At 55.5% G+C, this 23,628-nt stretch overlaps 1 protein-coding gene across 1 annotated transcript in view; it reads right to left on the reverse strand.

The window, feature by feature from the left end:
• Window positions 1-588: 588 nt before the first annotated feature.
• SDC3 (syndecan 3) overlaps window positions 589-23,628 on the reverse strand; it is a 38,522-nt gene continuing 15,482 nt past the window's right edge. The window contains exons 2-5 of the mRNA XM_061149144.1: window positions 10,641-10,758; window positions 8,168-8,781; window positions 5,602-5,893; window positions 589-4,658 (exon numbers count right to left, since the gene is read on the reverse strand). Of these exons, the coding sequence (XP_061005127.1) occupies window positions 4,492-4,658; window positions 5,602-5,893; window positions 8,168-8,781; window positions 10,641-10,758 (1,191 nt within the window). The 3' untranslated portion in view covers window positions 589-4,491. The remainder of the gene's footprint in view (window positions 4,659-5,601; window positions 5,894-8,167; window positions 8,782-10,640; window positions 10,759-23,628) is intronic.

A 23,628-nucleotide genomic window follows, 5' to 3' on the forward strand; every position in this document is an offset into this window, starting at 1 on the left:
ACTCCTCCCGGACCGGGGTTCTGTTCTATTCCTGTGAGCTGATAGTTCCAGGCCCTCTGCTAAATGTTCCTCCTCTCATAATCCCACTACCTTCCATCTAGGGGGGGTGTCGTTAAGGCTTATCCCATTTCTCAGGTGAGAACACTGAGGCTCAGGCCAAGCTAAGGCTCAGGCTAAGTCAGAATTAGGAAACGTCACCTGGGTTTGGAACCAGGCCTTTCAGAACCTCAAGACATCTCACCTCAGCCAACGGATTCCAATATCCTGCAGTTCCAGGTTTCTCTCCTTGTGGCCTGAAACCAGTTCTTCCCCCGAGGGTGGACCACAGAGCCCCCAACGCCACGTCCTGGCCTCTGTCCAACCGCAGCCCCCATTCAGCCTGGCCGCAGTCAGCTCCGTGGTTTCCTGAACACTCTAAAGCAAGAGCAGCTGTTGCCATAATGGTTCCCACGAGGGGTTGTCGGTCAATTTTCTCCGCTTGCTTCTCAATTTCCTTTAAAGGGGGTTGTGGCTGAGACCCAAGTGGGGCCACGGACTGCCCCTCCCCAAATGACCTCCATGCTTATCTCACACTCTGACCACAATGCATCATTTCAGCTTAATTTTATTTCCTCTTATAAATGGGCACAGCACGGGAGGTGTTAAAAAAAAAAAAAAAGGAACAGTTCCTTCACAACGCTGGGACAGTTAAGCACCCACAGTGGGACAGGTGCCTTGGTTTCTTTTTCCAGTCTTTTTCCACCGCTTTTTCCTACTGAAAGTTTTGGCCATGAACTCGGGACAGGTATGGTTAATAAACAGGTTAAGGGGAAGAAGGGGCAGAGGAGGCCTGGGGGAGGGAAGGACAAATTCCCCCCGCCCCAGGCTGGGTTCTTGGAGGATCTGTACAGGAGAAAGGACATGGCAGGAGGCGGGGGTGGGGGGGGGGGGGGGACACAGTCTTTAGGGGGCTCTCTGGAGCCGCACTGCCTACGAAAAATATTTACATGCATTCACCACGCTGGGGCCACCGTGCTGAGCTGCCTGCTGGGCACCCGGGGGATGCTGGGGCCACGAGCCCTTTGATGGCGACTCTGGGGCCCAGCCTCAGCATCTCCGTAAATCTGTACACAGTTTGTGGGCTTCTATTTACAGGCAAGAGGCCTGGGGAAGCAAGTCCAGGGTGGTGGCTGGCAGGAGAAGGAATTCAGGAGCGCTAAGGAGGTGGTGGCCCCTTCTGCCCTTTGAGGCAGAGATGTGTCTGCTCCCTGTGCCCAGGGCCCCAGCCTGGAGGCCTGGACAGATGACTTTGCCAACCCCAGGTGGGTCTGGCCTGAGCACCCCAAGCCACTGCCCACCGACCTGCCTGGCCTGGGCCCCAGTGATCACCCGTCTGCTTCCTATCAAGGGAACTGACCCTTCTGGGGAGGTACCCCTCTCGATCCCTAGGGAGATAGAGCCCGGGCTCTAGAAGTCACAGTTGGGGGTGGGGGGTGACCCCGGCCCGCCTTGTCCTCTCTGGCAGCTGAGGCCCCAGAGAGGCTGTCAAGCACACAAGCCCCTCTTCTTTTGGAATCGGCCGTGTTTCCTGGAAACACTAGGCCCCTGCAGGACACCTCCCCAGGAGCACCAGGGTGCCTGGGGACATATTTGGGCAGGCCCTGCATGCATCACACCCTGTGTCCAGGCAGGGTGAGACCCGGGCACTCACATCCAGCTCATCCTTTTCACCGCCTCATCTCAGATCACCATGCTGGACTTGGACTGCTTTTAAGCTTCATGAAGATTAACCCTGGACATTTGTCTCGGGGCCAGGGCTCAATAAATGAAGCCCTCAGTCTCCTCTCCAACGCTAAGGATGCAGAGAAGAGGCATCGGGTGATGGGTGACAAAGCCCCAGGCCCCAGGTTAGAGGCCAGCCCACAGAAGGTGAGGAGTCAGGCCTGCTGGGGTCAGGCTGGACCCATGCGGCCCCTTTAAGCCCACTCCAGCCAGCCCAGGCCCTGCTCAGTCATCCTGTGCTGGACCCCGCCCCGACCAGAGGCTGTGCAGAGGCCACCCCCACTGCTGGGCCTCCTACCCCGGTCCCAGCATCCCTGGATGGTCCAGATCCTCTCTCCACCATGCTCCCTGGCTTCTCAGCCTCGGCCTGCCCAGGCCTTCTCACCAGAGCTGCTGCCCCAAGACAGCAGCCTGCCAAGGGGCAGGGTAGAAGGAGGGGAGGCTGGGGCTGGCTTTGGTCTCCCTCGTCCCCCAGCCCTTCCGCTCCAGGAATGACCGAGGCCAGGTCACCTCCAACAGATCGTGAGCCTAGGATGCCTCCCCCTGCTCCTGCCCCACAAAGACTCGGACCAGGTGGGCTCCTCACAAGCCTCCAGGACTTGCCAAGGTGGCCTATAGGCCTGAGAGATGGAGCCTCAGCCTGGGAAGATGGTGGAAAAGACAGGCTGCAGGAGCTCCCTGGAACCTCACCCTCAACACCTCTGGCACCCCCAGCCCTCACCCTGCAGAAGTCTCCTGCCAGCGAGTCTTCAAAAGGGAACAGAAATAAAACCCGGCTTTCTGACTTTAACCAGGGTTGTGGGAAAGGGGTGGAGGGGTGAGCTCCAGCCACCCACAACTCAGACCACATCCCGTGGCTCCAAGACCCCTCTCAAAGCACAGCCCCCATGGGAGATTTGTGACCCCACGTTTAAAATATCTACAGAAGTGGCCCCATTTGAAGGGTAACAAAGAAGAGGGAGGCGGGCTGGGGCCTGGAATATCCCCAACCCCGCCTGTCCTCAGCCCTCAGCCAGGGACAGTGTCTGGATGGACTGCTTCTAGCTGCAGCCAGGAGAAACACCAAGTTGTCTGGCCAAATGCATGGGCACAGGTCCACCGGAAGGTCCCCGAGAAGGCCCAGGGGTGGGGCTGAGGTGGGCCTGGTGAGGCCAAAGGGAGAGGGTGCAGAGGGCCCAGGCGCCAGGCCCACCCTCACAGGCACTTTGGAGACTTGTGTCCTGGGAGGCAGAGTCGACCCCCTAGCTCAGAGCAAGAGGAGGATGGAAGGAGACCAAGAGCCTCACCACATGCCCCCTCCCCACCAGGAGCCTTTGGTCCTGGGAGACCCAAGCCCCCTCTCCAGCCCAAGACTGAATTCCAGGAACCAGCCTGCCTTCCTCAGCAAGTGGGGAACTTGCCCCCAACCAAGCCCTTTGCAGGCTACAGAGGGTAGGGAGCAGGTAAGGTGAAGCCAGGTTCAGCAGGTGTGCAAGGCCCTGAGGGGGCTTGTGGCCATGTCCCCCACACTGCACTTAATTCCAGGAAAGGCAAGTGTCCAAGCGTGACAGCAGGGCTGTGTGGGTGTGGGTGAGATTGTGCACCCACGTGGGACTGCATCTGACTCGCTGGGGTTTGGTGGCGATGTGGTTGGTGAGGAGTCGTGAAGGCTGAGCGTGACGGGGCAACTCGGGGACCCAATATGGGCTGATTGTTTCGGCCTAATTGCACCCTCCCCAGTGAGCCTGAAAGCTGGAGGCAACACGTGTGGTGTCGGAGTGTATGTGGGTGGGCAGAAGTAGGGGTGGCGGGATGGCAGAGAGAGGCAGGCCACACCATTACCATTAGGTTATGATGATTAGTGACTTGCATTGTCATAAGCATTTGGGGCAGGGGGGCACATAAGAAACATATGAGAATAAACATCTTTGGAAAAATGTGTGTGTCTGTGACGTATCTGGATTAGCTAGGTGGTCAAGATCGTGTGTGGTTTTGTCATTGCGTGCTTTTCTCTTTGTGTGTGACAATATGTGTAACCATGTGAGAGACAGTGTCTGTGCAGAATCCACCAGGAGGAAGGAGGTGCAGACCCCTCCTCACCAGTGGCTGCCGGAGCACTCTCAGGAAGCTGGGGCAGGCCAGGAAGGAAGTGAAGCCTGTGGGTGCATGTGCATTGAGCAGAGATGAGGGGAAATGACCCCATAACCCCAGAGGGGCCAGGACAAAACAGGCTGGTGGGTGACGGGTAACGTCTCACCCAGGCAGAGAGTGAGTCTGGGACAGGAGCAACAGGGTGCAGTGTCCCAATGATTTCAAGGGCTGGGCTTGCCAAACACTTGTCCTAGAAACCAGCCCAAGTGCCTCTCTGCCTCCAAAAGGAAACCTCAGCCAGCCCTGTGGGGCCAGGTTGGGGCTGAAGTCCCACCCCTTCGTCCACCAGCCAATCAGGAGTTCCCTTCCTCCTGTCCATCTGATGTGAGGTCCTAAAGCTCCAAGCTGGTGGCTGGGGGAGGAGTATGTGGAACAAGTGATGAGCTCATAAGGGTATAGTCTGGAGCGACGGCAGTGCCCCCTGTCCCTTGGGGAAGAGCTGCGTGAGGCTGGCAGTCTGGGCAGACCTTGGGAGGGTGGCAGAGATGAAGTGGGGCCAGGATGTCTCCCAGGCCCAGACCCAGGCCAGGGCTGGGGATGCCAGGCCAGGGACTGGACATAGGGGTGGCGCTGAGGCTACAGGGAGGCACTCTGGCTCCGCTAGGCGTAGAACTCCTCTTGCTTGTCAGGCTTCTGGTATGTGACGCTCGCCTGCTTGGGCTCCTCCAGCGTGTAGCTGCCCTCGTCCTTCTTCTTCATGCGGTAGATGAGCAGGGTGACCAGGAAGGCAGCAAAGAGGGCGCCTACAACCCCGCCCAGGATCACAGCTGCGGAGAAAGAGGGCAAAGGTCAAGGCCACAGGAAGGGCAAGACAATCTTAGAGCCTGAGGAAAGGGCAGAGGGTCCTTGCAGGTAGAAGCAAGAGTTGGGAGGGAGCTGGGAATCTCAAACTTGAGACCAGAGTCAGAGTGAAGTTTGGAGTCAATGCTAAAACACCAGCACTGGCTGCCATTGATACTCCTCACCACAGCCTGGCACTGTTCTAATCATCTGTTCTAATCATATGAACACGTGGAATCTTCATACAGTGCTACCAGGGAGGTGCTGTGCTAAGGTCCTCATCAAATGTGAGATGCCATCAATAAGAAGATGCTCCAGTATTTTATATACCCTTAGGAAAGAAAAAACTCTGCCATCTAAACTAGGACACATCCCAACTGCAGAACAGTTAACATGAACACACATGCGCTGAGACTGATTAGGAGCAAAATGATAACCCCCATTTCGCAGATGAGGAAAAAGCATGCCTGGAAAGGTGAAGGACCTTCCCGAGGCCACGCTGCTCATAAGTGGGGAACAGGGTTTGGGCCACAAATACAGAGACTTCAGGAGAGAAGGCCAAGGGCAGGTCCTCGGGGCTGGTATCAAGGGTGGGAGCAGATCAAGCCAAGGATGGGGCCCTAGATTAGGATCCAGGGGATAAGGTCCAGGAGGGATAAACAAGCATGGCCCAGGGAGGCAGAGGTCAAGGGCAGAGTCTAAGAAGAGGTCAGAGGGTGCTGAGGAAACTGTGGGAGGTAAGACAAAGTCTGGGATCAGAGGGTCAGAAGAGGAACTAGAGGGTGGGTCCCCAGGTCCCGAAGTCCCCAGCTTTCCCTTCCTAAAAAACTAGGCTTCTAGGAAACCCACACCCTACCCTCCCTCCTGGGCTCCTGGGGGGCAAACTGAGGCCCCACCAGCTGCCCCCTTCTCCCAGGCCCCAAGTCTCACCTACAAGCACCTCCTTCCGCTCCAGGATGCTCTTCTGGGGCAGCTGAGCCGCGGAGCTGCCTGAGTCGATGGCATTGTCCAGGAGGCCAGGGCCTGGGCGGGCACCCTTGGGCAGCGTCCCGGGGGGAGGCGATGGCTTGGCCGCGGCCCCACCCACAGCCACCACCTCATTGGCTGTGTCTGGCTGTGTGGTCTCTTCCTCCGACAGCTCAAAGTCCCCACTGGGTCCCCCGCTCACTGGCATCTCTGGCTCATCCCGGATGGTGGTCAGGAAGGACTCTGGAGTTGGGGTCTGTAGGGAGGGTAGCATGAGCCCAGGAGCCAGGCCCAGAACCCCTGCCACAGGGCAGCCAGACACACATGCACACCAGCCCACTGCCACCACTCCACTTCCCTGGGGGGGCTGATACTCACTAAGCACTCACCATGGGCCAGGCACTGTGCTAAGCACATCATGGGCCTTTTCCCCTCACAATATTCCCATTAAGAAGGTATTAGCACCCCTACATTACAGAGTAGGAAATAAGCTCAGAGAGGTTAAGTGACTTGCCCAAGGACACACAGCTAGTAAGTGGTAGAAGCAGAACTAAAATGCAGATCTGTCCAACTCCAGAGTATGTGTCCCTAACCACTACACTACACTACCTCTGTTATCCTGGCCACATCCTGATCCCCATCCCATCTCCATCCCTTCCTTCTCCAGCTGCCTTTCTTGGCAGCTGCCTTAGCAGATTGCTATCAGGGACTGTTGTCTGGGGATAGCTGGGTGCAGATTTTAAATACCTGGGCCTGATCCTCGATCCATGTGCCTGAGGCAAGGGTGAGTCCTGTAGCCTGAAGGTCAGTCCAGTAAGTAAGCGTAAGTCGCTCAATCATGCCCTACTCTTTGCGACCCAATGGACTGCAGCCCACCAGACTCCGCTGTCCATGAGATTTTCCAGGCAAGGATACTGGAGTGGGTTTGCCATTTCCTTCTCCAGGGGATCTTTCCGTCCCAGGGATCGAACCCGGGTCTCCTGCACTGCAGGCAGATTCTTTACCAACAGAGCTAAAAGGGAACCCAGGGATCGAACCCAGGTCTCCCACATTGCAGGCGGAATCTTTACCGGCTGAGCCACAAGGGAAGCCCCAAGGTCAGTCCAAGAGCACCACAAATCTCGATGGCTCCCAGCATCTGGAGGCAGGATCCCACCTAGAGCTGGGATCGCAGCAAGGATGGAGCTGCTTCACAGGTGTGCATGGAGAGAATGGGTCCGGGGTCCAGGCCGAGGAAAGGCCATGCACATGCACAGAGGCTGCACCAGCGACCTGCTCTCAGTGCCCCAGCACTGCGTCCCCACCCCGCCTGGCCAAGCATCTATGAAACACCAGGTTCCCCTAACTGCTCAGAGGAGCCTAGAGCAGGGCCCGTGTCCTGCTGGGGCTGGCTGGGGAGTCGGATGGGCTGATGCTGACCCAAAGGCAGCTCCACAGCCTGGGGGGTTCTCCTCCATGAAGCATATGCAAAGGGCTTTAGTACCCCAGTCAATGTCACTACATCCCCTCCTTGCCCAGCAGCACCAGCAAGGATCAGTCTACTTCTCCCACTTCCTTGATCCCCTCCCCATCCTGGCATTCCTGGTATCCTCATCCTCTTCCCTGAACTACCACCCCCATCCATAATACCCCAAACACACACACACACACACCATCCATAACACCCCAAACACACACACATACACACCCTAGAGCTGACTGCCAGGTTCAAATCCTGACTCTGCCACTGCTGCCTATGAAGGCTTGGAAAGTGGCCCCACCTTAAGGGAGGATGATGGCAATGCCCACCCCATTCCGTAGGGTAGGCATGAGAGGGAGAGGAGATGGTGGCACAGGTAAGTGTCTAGCACTGAGCCTCTACCCAGGCAGCACTCCAGGAACATGACCTGCAGTATTCCTCTCCTACCGCCCAGCTCTTATTCCCCCTCAGATGGATAATAACAACAACGATGATGATGACGGTGGTGGTGGTGATAACAAAAGTGAAACTTTTTGCTTGTTTAGTATTGCCAGGCACTGCTCTAAGAACCTCAGCTCTGTTGGGAAACTTAATTCTCACAACCCTGTGATTTGCATTCTATTCTTTTCTCCTTTTCACAGATAAGGAAACAAAGGTATAAAAAGGATCAGTGACTTCCTGAAGTTGCATGGTGGTGGAAGCATTCCAATCCCGGCTGCAGGGCTCCTGAGTCTGTGCTTTTAACCAGAACACACAGGCCCCTGGCCCCTTCCCCTTTGAACACTCCCATCCTCCCAGTTCCTTCCCCATTAATGTCTTGACCTAACATCTAAAGACCCCGGCCCGGTCCCTCTTCCATCCCCATCCATCTCGACCTCTGTCCTCATCCTGTGACTCAGCCCCAGTGCTGGCCTCACACCTCTCTCACCCTCCTGCTCCCTGTCTGGCTCATCTCCAGAACATTCTAGATCTCAGCCCTGTCCAGCTCCATCCTCCTCCTCCCACCCCGCCCCCCGAGCCCCGACCCACCCTCCTCTGCTCTGACTCCCTGTCCTCTCCACATCGGCTCACCTGAGCCACCTCCGTGGGTCCAGGGGCAGTGGTTCCCAGGGGCAGCGTGCTCTTCTCAGGGATGTCAGGCTTCTGGGTGGTAGCCGGCCTGGGAAGGGCCCTTGGCCTGGAGGTAGCTGTGCTGACCAGCCTGGGAGTTGGGGCCTCTGTGTCCAAGACAGCCACCGTGGTGGGAGGTGAGGGCACCGCTGGGGTAGTGGCCCGGGCTGTGGCCGCTGTGGTCAGTGGCAGAGGCAGAAGCCTCCGTAAGCCGGTGGTCCTTACGACAGAGGTGGTGGCCGCAGACGGGGGCGCCGCGGGGATGCTGGGCACGGCGGTGGCCACTGTGGCGGGCACTGTGGCCACCGTCGGGGGCCCCGTGGTGGTGGCAGTGGTCGTAGCCGTCGGGGTGGAGACGGTGGTGGCTCTCTGGCTGGGCTCTTCTGGCACCTCTGTCAGCAGTCGGGGGCTGGTGGCCGGCTCCGGGGTGGGGCGCTCAGAAGGGAGCTCTTCAAACGGGGTGCCCACAGGCTGGATGTCCATGGTGGGCAGCACCACGGGGGTGGTGGACATGGCCAGGGCAACATCTGGGCTGAACCGCACGGCTGTCTCAATGCCCGACTCCTGCTCAAAGTCTGAGGGGGTCGGGGGGAGAAGGAAAGAGCTAGGAAGCTGGGTGATTTGAGGGCATGAGGATCCAAGATCAGCAATGGCCATCAAGATGGGAGGCTCCCAACCCTCACCCTTTGCATAATTTTCCCAAGACAAGAGGAGGGAAAGGAGGAAGGCACAGTCTGGTCAAAGCTTACCAGTCGACTGATGGCTAGTGATGCGTCCCAGTTCCTCTCTGCCTAGCCAAAAATTCTAAGGGACCACTTCTTCCAGGAAGTCTTCCCTGACTATTCCAGCCCACCCAGTCTGGAGCTTTTCTAGCAGACTGAATCTAGGCAGTGGTAACTCAGGCCCTACTGGCTTCAGATCTTGCTGGAGGTTACAGACAGGGGAGGGGAAGGGAGGATGGCTGTGGCATTCTGGGAAGAGTCAGACATGCCTACAAGCTACCCGAGTACCCATGGTGGGCAAACAAGGTTCCCCCAGAGGCACAAGCAGACAGCAAGAAGGAGAACAAGCCCCTCCCACAGAGGCTGCTTGAGCAATTTGGACTCCAAACCCAGACAAGTGAAGGGAGGGCCTCGGCAGAAATAAGGAGAGAGAGAGATAAGCCACACCAGCTCCCAGGGGGGGTCTGAACCAGGCAGAGGAGGGGTGGGGAGGAGCCTGAGAGGTGTGGAAGTAAGAGATGTTACCACCCATCAGGATGGATTTTATGAAGATTCTCACAAGATTTATAACTCATAAGATGCTTAAAGGAATGGGCTAAAGTGAGGAAACTAGAGGCGAGGGGCTGTAGGGGGCCAGCTCCAAAGCACACAGACCCCCACCATTCCATTAGACTCTGCCTGTCCCCTCCAGGGCCCCAATCTCAACACACACCCCTTTTTACTACCAGTTGCAGAGTTTCATCTCTGTGCCAGGCCCTGACGTCTTAAACTGAAGCCTCCCAGAGGCTTGGCGTGCGTGAGCGGGTGCCAAGTCGCTTCAGTCCTGTCTGACTCTTTGCGACCCCGTGGAGTGTAGCCCTCCAGGCTCCTCTGTCCATGGGATTCTCCAGGCAAGAATACTGGAGTGGGTTGCCGGTCCCTCCTCCAGGGAACCTTCCCCACCCAGGGGTCAAACCAGCCTTTCTTAACGTCTCCTGAATTGGTAGGTAGGTTCTTAACCACTTGCCACCTGGGAAGAGCCCCCAGAGGCTCCGAAAAGAATTTATCAGAAATTTATCACCACTTACAGGTAAGAATACAGACTTGGAGAGGGAAAACGGCTAAAGACGGCACAGCTATTAGGTAGAGAAACAGATTCAACTTGGCATGCCTCCCTTATCTCAGGCTACTCTGCTGGGCTTTCTGGGCGGGACCATGGAACTGATTTGTCCCAGGCACCACTGGAGGCCCCGCCTATTTTTCCGTCACTGTCCTAACCCCGCCCTTGGCCACTGCTGATTGGGCAGAACGGGGGCACGTGACCCCAGTTGAGCCAATCAAATGGGTCTCTGCTCACTACACCTGAAACGTTGACCACTAAGTTCCTCCAAGTGGTCACAACAGTATGAAACCTGGGTTACTGAGAAGCGTCCGTGTTCCCTGACAGAGGCTGGAGGTCTGCAGGGAGACCCAAACAGTGCACACAGAGACGCAGAGACAGAGAAACTGGGAGTGCTGGGCTCTGGTTCCACCCCGGGGGGAAGACGGCCTGCCCGTTACGTGCTTAAGGTCCAGGAGCTGCCTCTGAATGACCTCTCCCTCCCCCACCCCAGGTTTAAGCAAGCCTACCCTACGAGGGCTCCTCTTCCTTGCTATCAAAGCCTCGGATGGGGCACTGGTGGGAGGCTGGCACTGCTGACATGACATGTAGGAAAACGGAAGGGGGTACTTACAACCGGAGCCCGACCCAGAGTAGAGGTCGTCCAGCTCGTCATCAGGGAAGGAGTCATCATCCCCAGAGCCCTCGAGGTCCACGGGCCTCTCGAAGTTCTCACTGCGCCAGCGCTGGGCCTGCGGAGGGCAGAGTTGGGCACAGGGCTCAGCAACCGAGGCCAGCGGCCTGGACACGCCCAGAGGAGCAACCGACACCTTCCTGGGCCAAGTGACAGTGGAGGGACAGCACCAGACGTGGCTTCAGAGGCAGAGAGCCGGGATAGGCCGGATCACCGCTTCCTGCCTTGCAGGTTGCTGTGAGCACGCAGTGTGCTAGTATGAGCTGAGCGCGCCTCAAAGCAGAGGATGCTCAGCACAGGGCAGCCCCATCTGCCCCTTCCACAGCCGGGAAGACTGAGGCCCCACTGCCCCAGGTCACCAGACAGCACGTGATGTGACGAGGTCCAGACTCTGCTAGGGATGCAGTGACTCACACCTCGAAATCCCAAAGGCAGGCCCATTTATCCCATCAGACAGACATAGGTGTTGGGGAGGGCTGGGGCTCTGGGAGGGAAGAAACTTGGGTAATGGGGGAAGGAGAGAAGGGAGTGTAGTTCCTAGTTCTGGTCTTCCCCAAAACAAAGTCAGCTCCAGAGTCAGCTCAGGGCAGGGATGCCACTTCCATGTCTGCCACAAGGGTCTCCTGGGGGTCTGCCGGGATGAGGGGAGTCCAGCCCTCCAGGTCCAAGACTCTTTCCAGAATCAGAACGTGGGAAGGTGGGGTGTTGTGGCTCCTGGGCCCAGACCATCCCCCTCTCCCCCCACTGCAACCCCAGCTTGAGAGCCAGCACTAAGGACATTGAAGACAGGAGCGTAAACCTGAATCCAGACTGAGCCTGGCCACAGTCCCTGCCCCCAGAGAGCTTTCAGAGAAAGATGAGCTGGTGCTCAGCTATAGAAGGTTATTAGCACTTGGGTCTTAAACAATTGAACTAGAGAGGGAAAAAAAAAAAAGAAATAGAGCAAAGCATCTCAAGCAGGGGGACCAGAATAAGCAAAGGCTCCAAGGTGGGGAAGCAGAGCCTGTGCCATCAGAGCTGGGTCTGGGGGCCTCATCCAGGGTCCCTCAGGACTCCTGCAGTCACTGCAGTCCAGTCACCCGGCCCCCATCTGTTCCTGGAACATGCCTGCCTGGTGTCTCCTGCCTCTTTCACTCATGCTGTTCCCTCCACCTGGAACACTCTCCCCTCCCATCCTCTCATCTTCCAACTTCCCAGAAGCTAACTCACTCCCCATCCCTTCTTCCGAGAAGCCCTCCTACTCTGAGCTTTCAGAGCATCCATCCGGTGCTTCTGAATTCACATCTCTCACCACTTGTGAGCTGGGCAGGCATGGGTATACACTTCTCCTGTGACTGTGCCCACCCCCACTAAACTATACCTTGATGGAGCAGGACTGTGTCAGACACACAGTGGGTATCAGCAAGTATCTGGTGAGGAACGGGCTTGGTGTTGGAGGATGCAATTCCTGGGCGGTGGGGGTGGGGGTGGGGTGGGCGCAGGACAGGCCAGAGTTGAGTTTGGGGAAGCCCCATCACAGGCTCTCAGGGTTCGGCTGGCAACTTTTCTCTTGGAAACTGGTCATGTTTCATTCTTACTGCACGTCAGAATGTTGTAAAAACAGAACTCAGCAGGTCTGACGCAGAGTCTGAATACCCCTACTGTTTGACTGACATGGGGAGTCACGGAAGGTATGTGAGCAGGAGAGAGGCTAGCTCAGCATCACAACCTGTGCTCAGCCTCTCACACCCCGCCCCTGACAGCCCCTTCCTGGAGTTCCTATGGGGCTAGAGAGAGGATCCCGATCCTGGCTTCCGGGCCCCGAGCCTCGACCACCTGCTCTAAAGCCCTACCCAGGCCAGGCAGGGCAGGAGGCCAGGGCGGGGAGCCAGGAGATTCCCCCAGCATACCCATCACCCCCCAACACACACACACACAGTCTCAAAGTAATGAATTAATCAGTATTTACTTGCTACCAGTGAGTCATGGAGTGGAACAATTAGAGTAATTGCTCCGTGACTAATTGCCGGGTCTTCCTCCGGTTTAGACATTTCAGGAGCTCAGAGCAGCTACCATCCAACCTTCCCCAGTTGCCATCTCTGCTCCCACTTACCAGAGGAATAAATCCCCTAGAACCCAAAGGAAAGGGGCTAGGTGCTCCCCCCCCCCACACCAGCCTCTATGACCCCACCTTAGCTAGGGTCCCTTGGAGATTTTCTGCTCCATTCTTAGGCCACCAGCCTAAAGCCAGAGACGTGCAGCATGATGGAGCCTGAGCAGGGGTGGGGCCCGGACTGTCTCTCCATCCTTCCAAGCAGCTCAGGGAAGGTGAAAGCCCTTTAGCTGGGAGGAAGGGGCCTAAGAAGTCTGCGGTCCCAGGGGACCCCCAAATTGGGGTAAAGGTGGGGGGCCAAAATAGGGAGTCCTCATGATTCCACAGTGACCAGCACCACACAGCAGCCCCTAACAACCTGCTCCTAGAAAGGCTTGCACAAATTCAAACCCCCCACCCTGCAAAGTCACACAGAGCCTTGAAATGACATACCCAGAGGCACGCTGACACACGCTCACCTAAAGGCAGCTAGAGAAAGGCACCCCGTGTTGGCATGCCTTTGGGTGCAAACAGGCACATACATGGGTGGGGGGGGCAAACGCTAAATGCGGGCACATGCGGTGCAGCTCTGAGGCTCAGAAACAAGTACGGAACCTCCTGTGAACCCGTCAGCCTCCGCTCAGGTAGCTCTCACCTAGATACTATTCATCCCCAGCTCAGTAGCCATCGACATGACAACCGTTACCATGACGACCATCTCCTCCATGCTAAGGACCAGGAGCTCCAGCTCCCCACAGAGATGCAGGGGGTGGGGGTGGGGGAGGAGGGTGGGGGGAGCAGGAGAGGGAGAGATCCTGGAAGAACAGAGAGAATGACAGGGACAGGGAGGGCGAGGCACCGGATGGGGACAGAGATGCAAGGACAGAGGGAAGCCGGGGGTCAGAGGGGCAGGGGCGGGGGTGACAGGGAGGAGGGAGAGGGGGGAGGGCTGGGTATGCGAGAGAAAGAGAGAGAAGGCAAGAGTGGGAGGCGGAGGGAGAAAATTCTCTCACATCTTAATTTAGCCTCACGATCATCAGACACAAAGCTGGGGAAGGGGCCACCTCAGTGATTTTCCAAACCTGCATCCGAGAGAACATTCTTTCCAAATAATGAGCAGCCCCCGGATGGGGTGGGGGGGTGACGGCCAACAACCAGGCACCCTGAGTTCACCCCGGGAAACTTAACCCTGGGACACCTGAGACCTGTGGGGTGGGGGTGGGGTGCAGGATTCCATCTTGCCCACACAACCCCCACGCCTAAGTGCCAGCTGCCCCCCTCCCTGGGGGACCAGCGCTCACTGGGCCTTCCCAGGAACACCATAGAGGTGCTGGTGGTGGCTGAAGCTACGAGGGCTGCAGAGAGGAGGGGGGGTGGGGAACAGAACCCGGCAGACAGCAGGGAAAGCCTGAAGTCACAAGTACCAGAGGGGGTGATGACAAACAGCCTTTGACCCCCAAATGACCTCTCTATTTGCATAATTCCATGCATAATTAGCATAATAATCTGTACCAATTCCCTTAAAAGAGCACCCAAGTCAAATGCCGGCCTCCCCCAACCCTCATTGTGTCCCAGGTAAACCACACACCCTCCCATGCCTGATAAACATATCCCAAACAAGAGCACCTGTATGCGTGCATGCACACACACACACACACACACACACATGTCCAGCACAGACGCTCACACACAGTCGTGATCCACATTTACCGACCCCAACCTGTGTACCCACAACTCACAGACAATAGCCTAGCACATTCCACCACGAGCTCACCCATTTGCTGCCCCCCCAGCTGCACACACAGACACACAGTTGCATCCCTCTCCCCACCTAATACACCCCACACAACCTCGGCAAGATCCCATAACCACACGGGTGGCGCACACAGACCCTCCCCACGACCAAGCATTGCTATTCATATTCCCCACACCAGTGACCCCTCAGACTCTGACACAAACCTCACGACTTGTAAACAACCTTTTTTCACACTTGCATCCTCATACCCCCCACACACAGCCCACTGCGGAAGCCCCTGCGTCTTCTGCTTCCTGCCACCACCTGTCCCAGCCAAGACACCCACCCAGAGGCTCCCCCAGCAGCAGGGGAAACTCCGAGATTGCTGGGGGAGCTCCTGAGGGTCCTCAGAGGGCTCTAGAGACCAGGGCCCACCCTTGTGGAGGCCCCCTCCCAGGTCAGGTTTGGAAGCACTCTAACCTGTGGCACTGGCTTCATCCAGCACCGCCTCCCACAACTTCATTATACCCACTTTGCAGAGGTAGGCACTGAGCCTGGGGTTTAGAATTGAGACATGACCGTGAGTCCTCAGCCTCTGGGCCCTTCCTCCAAACCTTCCAGGTCACCCCCAATCTGCTGCTCATCTAGAGTTCCTATACCTGTGACCCACACAGCCCCTGGACAACCTCAGCTAAGAACTACCACCCGCCCACACCATACACATACTGGCACATGGCAAACACCCCAAATGCTCCCAAATACCCACTGCCCACAAGCTCTACCCATGCATCCCTGAAAAGGCACCCACTGCAACACACATATGTGCCGCCCCCCCCCACCCCGACAACCAGCTACAGGCCCCTGAACCTGCCTCCCACTCCCCTCCACACATGTGCACCATGCGCACACCACGCACACTTTCCCTCTGGGGTACATACAAGCACACACACGTCAGGGTGAGACGTGGCACCTTTCCCAATGGACACACCCCCTGCCATTTTTCCTCACTTCCCCCTTGTCACCATCTGACTTCATGCTGACCCACAGCCTTGACCCAAAGAAGTAACTCAGGCTCCCTGCCCTGATGGGACCAGCAGTGACATGAGCTGCCAGCCACTGGCCCTCCTCCACCCCTACCTGATCCTCTCCATAGGGTTTCAGAGCCACTAGGGTGGCTAACTTCCACCACTGTCCCTCTCTCATGGGGTTGAGAGAGGGGACGTGTTCCCCTCTCTCATGGAGGGGAGAGAGGGGACGTGTTCCCCTCTCTCATGGGGGGGAGAGAGGGGACGTGTTCAGGCAGAAAGGCAAGGCTTCTCCTTCCTCCAGCCCCCACTCTCCTGCCAAGCTTTCCTTGGAGACCAGAAGTCTAGGATCTCTCATGTCCAGCCCCCACCACCTCCCACCCCCCATCGTGAGCCTGCCCAGAGAAACAGGATAACACACAGGTTAGACCAGAATGAATCAGCTCCTCCCCTCACTACCCATCGAACATCAGGCAAGCCACTGAATCTCTCGGCACCTCAGTTTTTTCATCCGTAAAATGGGGATGACAATTGTAGTATGTGACTCGCAGGGGTGCTGTGAGGATCAAAGAGGATCATGCATGTGATAGGCTTAAGGACAGGACCCAACACTGGGAGCTGAATAAAGAAATGTAGCTGGGATTATTGCTAGGTGTATGTTAATTATGAATTCTGAAGATTTTATCTCATGTAAGCCTCACCGAACTCCTGAGGGGAGTAGCATCAAGACAGTTACACCCAGGCTGCAGATGCGACTATTCATGCCCAGAGAGCCTAAGCGGGCTTGCCAAAGCCACACAGCAGGAGAGAGCACAGAGAGAGAAAAAAGGAGACGCTGGGTGAGGCGGGGAGGAAGGGCGAGTTACAGAAACAGACACACAAATTAGGTCAGCTGGCGGGGGGCCAGCAGCCCAGCACCCTGTGCAGTGCTAATCATGCTGCAAAAACTAAGAATAAAATCAAGCATAATTAATTCTGCCCGCGCTTCCTTCCCCACATTAGCCAGGCTCGGCCTGCCCTCTCCTGTGACTAGAGGGCATATGAGCAACAGTTGGGGGCCCAACTTTGGGTTCTTGAACCCAAGCTGGACTTGGGTTCAAGTCCAGCTCTGCTTACTTGCTGGGTGACCCTGGGCAAGTTACTCAACCTCTCTGAGCCTCTATTTGCTTAAATAATTCCATTGTGAGAATCAAGTAAGATAATGCACCAAAACCACTCTTGTTGCTCAGCACACAGTTGGCACTTCATAACCATTTGTAACTAGTACTGTGGTACATTCCCCCACCCCCACCCCGCCCAGACCTCACCTTCAGGCCTGAGTGATCACTAAGTTCAACTCTCCTGTCTTATGGAGGTGGACACGGAGGCTCAAAAGGGGATGAGAGAGGGAGGTGGGGAATTAGCCTAAGACGCAGCATTCAGAGAGATGAAGTAACTTGTCCAGTGATGCACAGTGGGACTTCACACCCGATTCCAGAAGCAGGGTGGTCTCAGCAGAGCCCTCTAGACCCACAGAGGCTCCATCCCCACCAGCACCCCCACCCCACCCCCGTCCCCAAAGGGCCCTCAGTCCTGTGAGAACTCAATGCCCCTCACGCTCACCAGCTCCAGCCCGGAGACCCGGAGCGTCACCACAGGAATGTGGGCCGGGGCCAGGCTCCGGGCGGCAGGACAGCCGAGGGGGCAACACAATGGAGAGTCCAGACCCGGGAAGGGGGCCGCCCCGGTCTCCACACCACCCCCCCACTGTCCACAGCTGCCCTGGCTGGGAACCCAGCACTCGCCACATTTACTGGCCGCCGGAGGGGTGCAGGGTGCGGAGGCTGCGGCTGCGTCAGTGGGAAGGGGCCACGGACCCCAAGTCCCGGGGAGCAGAGGGGCCTGGGGGAGAAGGAGGGGGCACAAGGGCTGAGAAGGCCCCTCTGCAAATAGCCAGCACAGCCCAGACACACACCCAGTCCCCCACACATCTCCCCACCTCCCTTATTCCAAACACTTGCCCCCAGATCTCCCACAAGGGTAGCCTGAAGTGAACTGAAGTGAAGTCGCTCAGTCATGTCTGACTCTTTGTGACCCCATGGACTGTAGCATACCAGGCTCCTCGGTCCATGGGATTTTCCAGGCAAGAGTACTGGAGTGGGTTGCCATTTCCTTCTCCAGGGGATCTTCCCGACCCAGGAATTGAACCCGGGTCTCCCGCATTGTAGGCAGACGCTTTACTGTCTGAGCTACCAGGGAAGCCCCAAGGGTAGCCTAGAGGGCAGGAAAACAGCCCTTTGGGTCCATCCCCTCTCAGCCAACTGCTCTGGGAAGAGACATCCTGACAGCAGAGCCTCCCCACGCCACAACTGCATTCCATCAGCTCCACCACCTTCTCCACTACCCACCCCTGCGCGCCCAACCAGCCTCCCCAGAACCCCCTCCCCACGGTGCCAATATTCCTCATCTACACTGGACCAGAGAGTGGGCAGCATCCCGGTGCAGGTGACCGCAGCCTCTCAGACCCAGACAAGCCACACTCCCACCCCCTAACCCCCTACCCCTGTCTCTGCCTTTCCGACGTCTCATTTGGAAATGAACCAGAGCTTGGAGCTCTAAGCCACCTTTCTGATTCGGATACTCTGGGTGCCCAAGAATTCAGCCCTTGCCCAAGAATTCAGCCCTTGGGTCAAAGAGAGCCAGGGCAGTGTTATTTATAAGAGAGAAAGTGGGGAAATAACCTACTTTCCCAACATCATGGGACTAGTTAAAGAACTTAGGGCACAACCATGACATGGAATATTATGCAGCTATCAATAACTGTGTTTTCACAAATCCACACTGTCTAATCAGGTCATTAAAAGGCATAAATGCATAACAAAAGGGTTTTTTTTTTTTAAACTCTTTTCAAAGAATATGCAAGGACATGGGGAAATGTACACTCTGGTTGTCAGGAGGCAATGTAGCATGACTGTTGATAGGATCATACAAACAGTTCTGTCTCTCAATACCTGGGTGACCTTGGACAGGTACTTAACTCTGTCAGCCTGGTTTTCCTACACAAAGATAATAACTGCCTCGTCGGGTTCACTGTAACAGATTTAGGGTGCCCACACATTAATGAATTACTTGATAAATGTTGGCTATTAGTACTATGATCATCATTAAGTTTAAAAAATAGGTTAAAGAAAAAATACGTAGAACTGGATCCTGGTAATGACCATTACCAAAAGTTCATTTGGTAATGAACTCAATACCAAAGTGTATTTCTAAACACTGAATTCTACTAAAGGTTTCCAGGGGGCTCTCTCTGGGTGGTGGGATTACAAGCAGTTTTTCATTTCTCACTCAGAATCTGTTTGTATTTTCCAAATTTTCTACAATAAACTCAGAGTAGTTTTGTTATTAGAAATAGCATGCTCTGAGTTCCCCTGTCTGCTGTTTCCCGGTTCTCTGAAACTCCTTGGCCCCCGTCATTCTGCCGAGACCCCTGTTGGGGCTGGTCATGAGTTACGAGCAAACAGAGGAACCAGCAGAAAGGAAATGAACACAAAAGCTTCTGAGGGAGCTAGAGGGAGCTGGCAGGCCGGTGGCCCAGTGCCTACAGAGCTGCTTCTCACTGCAGACTGGCTGGCTTGGCAGAGCCCAGTTCCCTCCCCCGGCATTGACCAGCTGGCAGCCACGGTTGGCTTATAGCGATCAGACATCTCGGCCGCAGGCCACCCGCCGGCTTCTTCCAACAGCCTAGTTCCCACCCTGCCAGCCCCAGGCCCTTACCGTTGTCACCTACACCTGGACAGAGGCTGACAGCGCAATCCTGGGAAGAGCAGCCTCCTCCTCAACCCAGGGCTGGGACGCCCCTGTCACCGCTCCATCCATCAAGCCGCCTGCCCTCTGGCGTCACCCTCTCGGCCACCCTGACTCACCCTGCTCAATTATCCCTGTCCCCAAGCTGGTGTCTGAGAGCAGGACCACCCACTGAGGCCCAGCTGCCCCGCCCGCGTGCTCCTCCCACGCTGAACCCTTTGTGGATTCCCTCCAGGCCTTGCACGTGCTATTCCTGCTTCCTGGAACATTCTTCCACAGCTCTGCCCAGCCAGCAACTACTTGACCAGCCAGTCAGGACAAGCAGTACTTTTTATGAAGCACCTCCCGGGTACTGGGCACTATTATAGATACCCAGGTTCCCGTGGGCTACAGGACAGGTATGTGCTCAGGAAGCTCTGTCAGGTCAAACTGCCTCCCCTGCGAGACCATCCCATGCCAACCACCTGCGTTCTAAAGTGGGAAGTCCCTTCATAGGGATCTACCTCCCTTGTGCTGTCATTTCTGGGGGCAAGGGGCCATAACCGCCTCCCATCACTCCAGTGGGCCCCTTCTACCAGTGCTCATGGAACCCACTGAGCCACCCTAGGAAGCAGATTCCACTGTCCCCATCTACAGATAAGGAGACTGAGGCTGTTAAGCCACCAGTAGGGACACAATGGGATTTTTTTTTCCCTTGACCACGAGCAACAGTTATAGCTCCCACAGAGGGTGCACACACTTAATATATGCACCTGGCCTCATTTCTCTTCAAGAACATCTTACCAGTAGGGGTTATTAGCCCCATTTCAGAGATGGGCAAACCAAATTTCAGAGAAGTGAAGCAACTAGCCCAAAGTCACACAGCCACTGGGGCCAAATATGAACCCCGGATTAGTTGAACCTGCACACCTCTTTCCACCCCTCATCAGGAAGTTCCTCAAGGCGGGGGGGTGGGGGGTTGTGGTGCAGGAAAGCTTCAGAGTCTACATACTGCCCCCCACATCCAGCCCAGCACCCTGCACAAAGACAGACAGACTAGGAATGAGAAGCAATGGAAAGGTAAGTCCTGTTCCCATGACAGGTGACCCAGCTCAGGTGAGCAGCCCCACCCACCACCCCAGGACTCACCAGCCGGTGCCCCTGGGATTGCATCTCCAGACTCTGCATCCGACCCTGCCAACAGACTCGGCCAACAGTCCAGTCTCCTGGACTGACAAAAGTCCATCCTGACTTCCAGAGAGCCCTGGTCAGGCTCCTTCACCTCACCGCGCCTCAGTTTGCCCTCCCACAAAATGGGATGATGATGCCCAATATTCAAGACTCCAGCTGTGACATGCTGACCAGTTACCAAGCAACCAGTAAGTATTGGGGCATGACCCGGTGTCCCTGCTCAAAGCTCACCTCCTCAGAGTGGCCCTCCCTGACCCCCAGCTCCATCCACATAACCTCCCCACACACACCATCACTCTGTCAACGGCAGGCTTACTCCTCAGAGCCCACCACAGATTGAAATTAGTTTGTTTACTTATTGACCTCCTTGTCTAATGCCTAGCTCCCCCTCGAAGAGCTCCTGGGGGCAGTGACTGGGACACAGTCGGCCTCCATCAATTCACTGAATACTATGAATGGGGTCACCCCTACCGACCTGCTTCAACCACTTCTCTGATTACTATGGGATCCTGGGTAGGACCCTCTCCTCTGGCCTCCGTCTCCCCATCCATAAAACCAGATGGGTGCACAAAGTTCTCTCTGATCCCTCCAAAAACCAACCAGGGCTCCAACTCATCTGGGAGGAGGGAAGAGAGACGGAGAACTGATCCCAGCTGTTTGTCATAAAATGACTATGCAAATTATATGCAAAAACATGCAGGAGAGGAGGTTCCCAGTGGAGCCTGCAGCTCTGGCCCCTTTACAGCCAGGCGTGGGCTGGGAGGGCTGGAGCATTTACTGGGCACCTACTAAGTACCTGGCCCCTTACGGACAGGACCAGGAGGAATGGGCCTTCTTACTCCATAGACTCAAGCCAGTCAACCTGCTGGAGGTTACAGAGAACTCAGCTGGCGAAGTCAGGATGGAGTTGAGGGGAGCAAGGCAGCTGGGATGGGGGGCTGGTAGTGGGGGAGGGACTGGGAAAGCAGAGAGAGACCCGTGAGGTGTATCTGGTCCTCACCCCACAGAATGAGACCTCAGGAAAGGCAAGCCCGCAGGGCACAGGGTGCTTCTGCCTGGTCTTAGGGGCCACCCAAAGCCAGAGGCGGAGGTCGCAGGGACTTGGCCAGCCCTGGGGATCCTCTGGGACTCCAGAAAACCAGACAGACCCTGCTGGAGTTGGTCAGAGGCATGGCCAGTGCTTCCAGCTGTGCTGGGATACTGTACAGCTCTGCCATCCGCCCCAGAGCCTCCCCGGGCACAGGTCAGGCACACACCACACACACACAAAATATGCCCATCTGGGTGTGAGCATGTGGCCTCCTGAGGAGGCCGGCTGTGGTCTCCCTCACCCTTCCATTTGCCAGGGTATTTAGAACCAACACAAACTCACACGCAGTGGAGATGCAACTCCCTACTCCCAGCCCAGGATGATTCCCCTGGCTTCTGAGTGGCTCCATTTCAAGGGACAGAACAAGCCAGACTCAGTATGAGTCATGGGGACCTCAGGGGCCCCCATCACCATTGCCTAGACAAGACACTTGAGGCACAGAGCAAGGAGTCAGGGAAAAAGCTGGAGGAGGCCTGCCTAAGGCCACATTCACCACCAGGGTCACCTCCAGCCCAAGAAGACATGCTATGAGATATGCCCCAGCCCTCACCCTCATCTGCTGAGTCCTAGGATATAGGTGGGACCTCATCTGACAGTAAGCAGGAGCTTTGAAGCTAGACTGCTTGGATCCAAATCCCAGCACTGGGCCTCAGCAGCTGTGTGACCCTGGGCAAGAAAGTCCACCTCTCTGAGCCTCATTCTCTTCTACAAAATGAGCAAAATGGTAGTATCAACCTCAAAAGGTTGGGAAGGTTAAATGAAGTTATCCAAACAGACTCTCAGGCCAAAGCCTAGCTACCTCTCAGCTGGGTGACCTTGGGGCAAGGTGCCTGGCCAGAGCCTCAGTTTTTCCAACTGCAAATGGGCCGACAGGATAGCCCAGAAGGTCATGAGAACTGAAACAAAAGTTCTGACACAGAGCCTGCAGTCAGAACACAAAGGTTTCTTTCTCTTTTCCTCTGTTCTCAGAGGCCCCGTGATTCCTGACCACCCTCAGCTTCTCCCCTTGATAATCGTGATCTGTCACTAAGCGCATGGAGGTTTTTACAGCCATGGTGCTATTAAATCTTCTAAACAACTCCTCAAGGGATAAATTTTCTTCTCAATTTTGCAGTGAGCACCCTGCCTTGTCAAATACAGGTGTTCTATAAATAACTGAGGCATGAATGGATGCAAGAGTAATGTGATCAGAAAGTCAGAAAATAACAAGTAGTGGTGAGGATGTGGAGAAGTTTGAACCCTCACGCACCACGGGTGGCAATGGAAAATGGTTCAACCACTCTGGAACACTGTCTGGCAGTTCCTCAAAAGGTTAAACATAGAGTTACCACCATATGGCCCAATAATTCGACCCCTAGGGCATATGTTAATACATCCAAGGGAAGTGAAAACATATGTCCACACATTTCAAAAATATCAGCATTATTCGTAACAGCTCAAATGTAGAAATAACCCAAATATCTGTCAACTGACAGAAGAAAAAAAGGTGATGTGTCCATATAATGGCATATTATTCAATTAAAAAAGAAGTGAGGTCATGATACATACTACCACATGGATGAACCTTGAAAATATTATGCTGAGAGAAAGAAGCCAGTCACAAAAGACCACATGCTATATGATTCCACTAATATTAAACATTCAGGATAGGCAAATGCATAGAGACAGAAAGTAGATTCGTGATTGCTCAGGGTTGGGTGATTGGGAGGAAATGGGGAGCAACTGTTAATAGGTGTAGGGCTTCTTTTAGGGGGTAATAAAAATGAATAATATTGGGGGTGGTTTCAAACTGTATATATACTAAAACCCCTTTAATTATGTTTTAAATGAGTGGATTGAACAGAATGTAAGTTAAATCATAATAAAGCTGTCGTTTAAAAGAGAAGAATGAATGTATGACTGCGGTTCAGAGAGGGCGAGATACTTGCCCAGGGTCACACAGCAGAGCCTCAACTCAAATGCTCAGATGGGAGAGGAGGTGAGCCTTATCCTGGCTCACCTCCTCAGCTTGTTTAGTAACCCCTAACCAAGCCCCAGGTTAGCCTCCCCAG

The sequence above is a fragment of the Dama dama genome, chromosome 8, assembly GCF_033118175.1.
Source record: "Dama dama isolate Ldn47 chromosome 8, ASM3311817v1, whole genome shotgun sequence".
Classification (NCBI taxonomy): domain Eukaryota; kingdom Metazoa; phylum Chordata; class Mammalia; order Artiodactyla; family Cervidae; genus Dama; species Dama dama.